The sequence below is a fragment of the Solanum verrucosum genome, unplaced genomic scaffold, assembly GCF_900185275.1.
Source record: "Solanum verrucosum unplaced genomic scaffold, falcon-dt-bn FXZP01000218.1, whole genome shotgun sequence".
NCBI classification, from domain to species: Eukaryota; Viridiplantae; Streptophyta; class Magnoliopsida; order Solanales; family Solanaceae; genus Solanum; species Solanum verrucosum.
The window spans coordinates 1,419,723-1,423,360 of NW_026020464.1; the positions used below are offsets into that span (position 1 = coordinate 1,419,723).

The following is a 3,638-nucleotide window of genomic DNA, read 5'->3' on the forward strand; positions in this document are numbered from 1 at the left end:
TTGCAGAGACAAAGAATGCTTTACCTGCAGTATTCACTGCACTGCAATCAGGTATATAGATTGATCTTGTTTTTGCTGCGTAAACATTCTGAGAATGTGATCATATTGATCCTTTGTGAACATGCACCACTGAAGTAGTTGCTTGACATTTTTCTCAGCTTGACTTAACTGCATATTAGCTTTAGTATTCTCAGCTATAGATTCACCACCAAAGCTATGATAAGGAGAACTTTCAACTTTCTTTCCCCACTCAGGAACCTATACATTTGTGTTGGAACCATAAGAGAAATGAGCCTGAGCTGCTGAAGATTTCCTGTACTGTCCAGATTCACTTCCTTGATCCTTCCTTTTAGACTTGAAGTTAGGTGGATATCCTACAATTTTGTAACAAAACTCTTTATTGTGTCCTTTACATTTGCAGAAATCACAAACTAGCAGAGAGTTCTTTTTAAACCTTTGACTCACCCCTGAGCTACTACCAACTTTGGAATAAAAGACAACAGATTCCATATTCATAGCACTCAGTCCCAAACTACTACTGGATCTATGAACTACTGTTTTTTGACTCTCATATCCCACAATCATAGCATATACATGATTAATGGATGGTAAAGGATTCATCATAAGAATTTGGCTCCTAGCCTGATGATATGATTCATTCAATCCCATTAAGAATTGATATAATTTCTGCCTATTCATATGTTCCACAAAACCTTTCGATTTTTCACAATTACAACAAGGAGATGGTACCAACACCTCAAACTCATCCCATAAGGTCTTAGGTCTTGTGAAATACACAGATACAAAAGCAGTACCCTTTGTAATGAAACTATATCTTTGTGCAAACTGTATGTCATAGATCCATCCACTTTATCGAATCTTTCCTTCAAGTCATTCCACTCATTTAAAGCACTTGAAGCAAAAACAATACCACTCAACAAGCTTTTAGAAATAGAATTCATTAACCAGGATAACACTATAGCATTAACTCTTTCCCAATGTCCCCATAGTTCCTCACCATATACTTCTCTTCTGCAACTCCCATCAATCAGCCCTAACTTGTTTCTTCCTAACAAGGCAAGCTGAATCGATCTACTCCACAACATATAATTTTCAATGCCAAGCAATTGAAAAGAAATCAAGTTGATCCCACTGATATCAGTAGGACTCAAAAACAGAGGATGATTATAGTCGATACCTTGATTTGAAGAAGAATTGTCATTGTTATGAGCAGATGTACCAATATTTTGACCAATATTGAGATTCTGAGCCAGATCCACTGCTACATGATCAGGAGCCATTGATCAAACTCTGATTCAACACCTGACTGGAACTGCTTTGATGAATCTCTTTTCGCGGAAGCAAAAAAAATGCAAATTTCAAACTGAAATCTGCCACTGAAGGAAATCAGCAACAATGAATCGATGGATCTATAATGATCCTTTGATTCTAGATCTAACTCGTCTTCACCAGTAGCTACTGGGAAGAGAGCTCTGATACCATGAACGTAAAAGAAGAATCTAGAACTTAGAGAGAAAATATCTAAGGAAGAAGAAGACTCTGTTATTAATCAAAAACCTATGGATTACAATGATAGAAGGGCTATTTATACATCACATTATCTGTTAGTAACTAATCTTCTTTTAACTAACATTCTGTAGGTTGTTATAACTAACTAATGGAAATGACTAGTTTACCCTTAACTAACTAAAACCGTGTTAACACACCACTTAGCTTTTCATATCACAACAATTTCCAATACCCATTTGTGAAAAACCTCAACGTATCCCTACTGATCTTGATTTCTCTTATGAAGATTCATTTGGTGATAGATATCGAATTTTAGGTTCCTGTGATGGATTGATTTGTATTTCTCGTGATATTTTAGATCTGTTTCTATGGAACCCCACTACTAGAAAGTTGAAGAAATTGCCCTCTTCTGGAATTAATGTGAGTTGTGAACATGATGTTGATTTTTCTTATGGATTTGGTTGTTGTACTGATACTGATCAGTGTCGAATTGATTACAGAGTCGTAGAAATTGTGCGAAAAGAACATAGTTGTATTAATCGTTACTATGTTAGTGTTTATAGTCTAAGAAGTGATTCTTGGAAAAGAATCGAAGAGTATCCGAGCATTGTGTTTTGGGATCATTCTGGTAAGTTTGTGAATAGGAAACTTCATTGGAGTGCGGAGGATCGTGTTAGTGATAGTAAATCGACATTTTTTATTTCTTCGTTTGATCTGGTAAATGAGACATTTGGAAATGTAGCGTTGCCTGGTCCAGAAGGTGAGTTTTTCTATCGTGAAGTAGGGTGTTCAGGGGGTAATTTGTGTCTGTTTTGTTACTTTGAGAACAAGACGGATGTGTGGGTAATGAAGGAGTATGATGTTGCAGAGTCGTGGACCAAGATAGCTTCGATCCCTACAAAAGATTACGAGGCTTAGCCAATTTTCATCTCCCGAGATGATGAAATTTTAGTGCATGAATCTAGAAGTTTAGTGTGGTTTAATTCAAGAGATAACACTTTCACGCGTCCTGAGGTTAGGATACGTTGTGATGTTGCAAACAATCTTGGTTTATACAATGAAAGTCTGGTTTCTCCATATTTTTTGGAGGAACCTATCGATCAATGAGTGACAAAGGATGGAGATTGTGCTATGGTCTTCGAGGTCTTGTGCACAATGAAGAACTTGCAAGAGGAGGTGAACAAACTTGAAGCATGACACGTTGTGATTCTGCAAACAATCTTGGTTTATACAATGGAAGTCTTGTTTCTCCATACTTTTTGGAGGAACCTATCGATCAATGAGTGAAAAAGGATGGAGATTGTGCTATGGTCTTCGAGGTCTCGTGCATAATGAAGAACTTGCAAGAAGTGGTGAACAAATTTGAAGCATGACACGTTGTGATGCTGCAAACAATCTTGGTTTATACAATGAAAGTCTTGTTTCTCCATACTTTTTGGAGGAACCTATGGATCAATGAGTGAAAAAGGATGGAAATTGTGCTATGTTCTTCGAGGTCTCGTGCATAATGAAGAACTTGCAAGAAGAGGTGAACAAACTTGAACTCTTGAAGCATGACGTAGTCAACATAAAGTTTTGGTAGGATGCGGAAAACTAGTATTTCTTGTTCTAAAATTTTCAATCTCAACGATGTCAATGCCTCAATGGTACTTGCTTTAATCGAAGATCTTCTCAAGGTAATTTCTTTTTTGTTACTTTTGTATCACAAAACTTGTTATGGTGGGGAAAATAACTCGAAAGGTTTGATCATGTTAAGAATTTACTATGAATCGAATTCTCTCTTTATGCAATTATGTATTAAGAATCTCGCCATATACCCCGTTGAGCTTGATTTTCCTTGTAAAGACTCATTTGCTGACTATAAAGTTGTGGATGTTCGGAGTGTGAAGTGGTTGTTTTGTATCCCTCGTGATCTTAAAGATCTATTTCTATGGAATCCGTCAAGAAGAAAGTTGAAATTTTTCCCTTTTTTAGGAAGAAATGTGTGTTATTAGCTCGTATATGGCATATGGTTTTGGTTAAAACTAGTATCAAGATGATTAAGAATTGTACAAGTTGTGGAAAATCCACATTGTGAGTATGTTTATGTAGTTTATGTAGCATTGAAT

The 3,638-nt window shown here is 36.3% G+C and overlaps 1 protein-coding gene across 1 annotated transcript; it reads left to right on the forward strand.

Annotated features, from left to right (window-relative positions):
* Nucleotides 1–1,416: 1,416 nt before the first annotated feature.
* On the forward strand, nt 1,417–2,448 carry LOC125808704 (F-box/kelch-repeat protein At3g23880-like). The gene is made up of 2 exons (XM_049488360.1): nt 1,417–1,472; nt 1,833–2,448. The coding sequence occupies exons 1-2, from the start codon at nt 1,417–1,419 to the stop codon at nt 2,446–2,448; spliced, it is 672 nt and encodes a 223-aa protein (XP_049344317.1).
* The last annotated feature ends 1,190 nt before the right edge of the window (nt 2,449–3,638 follow it).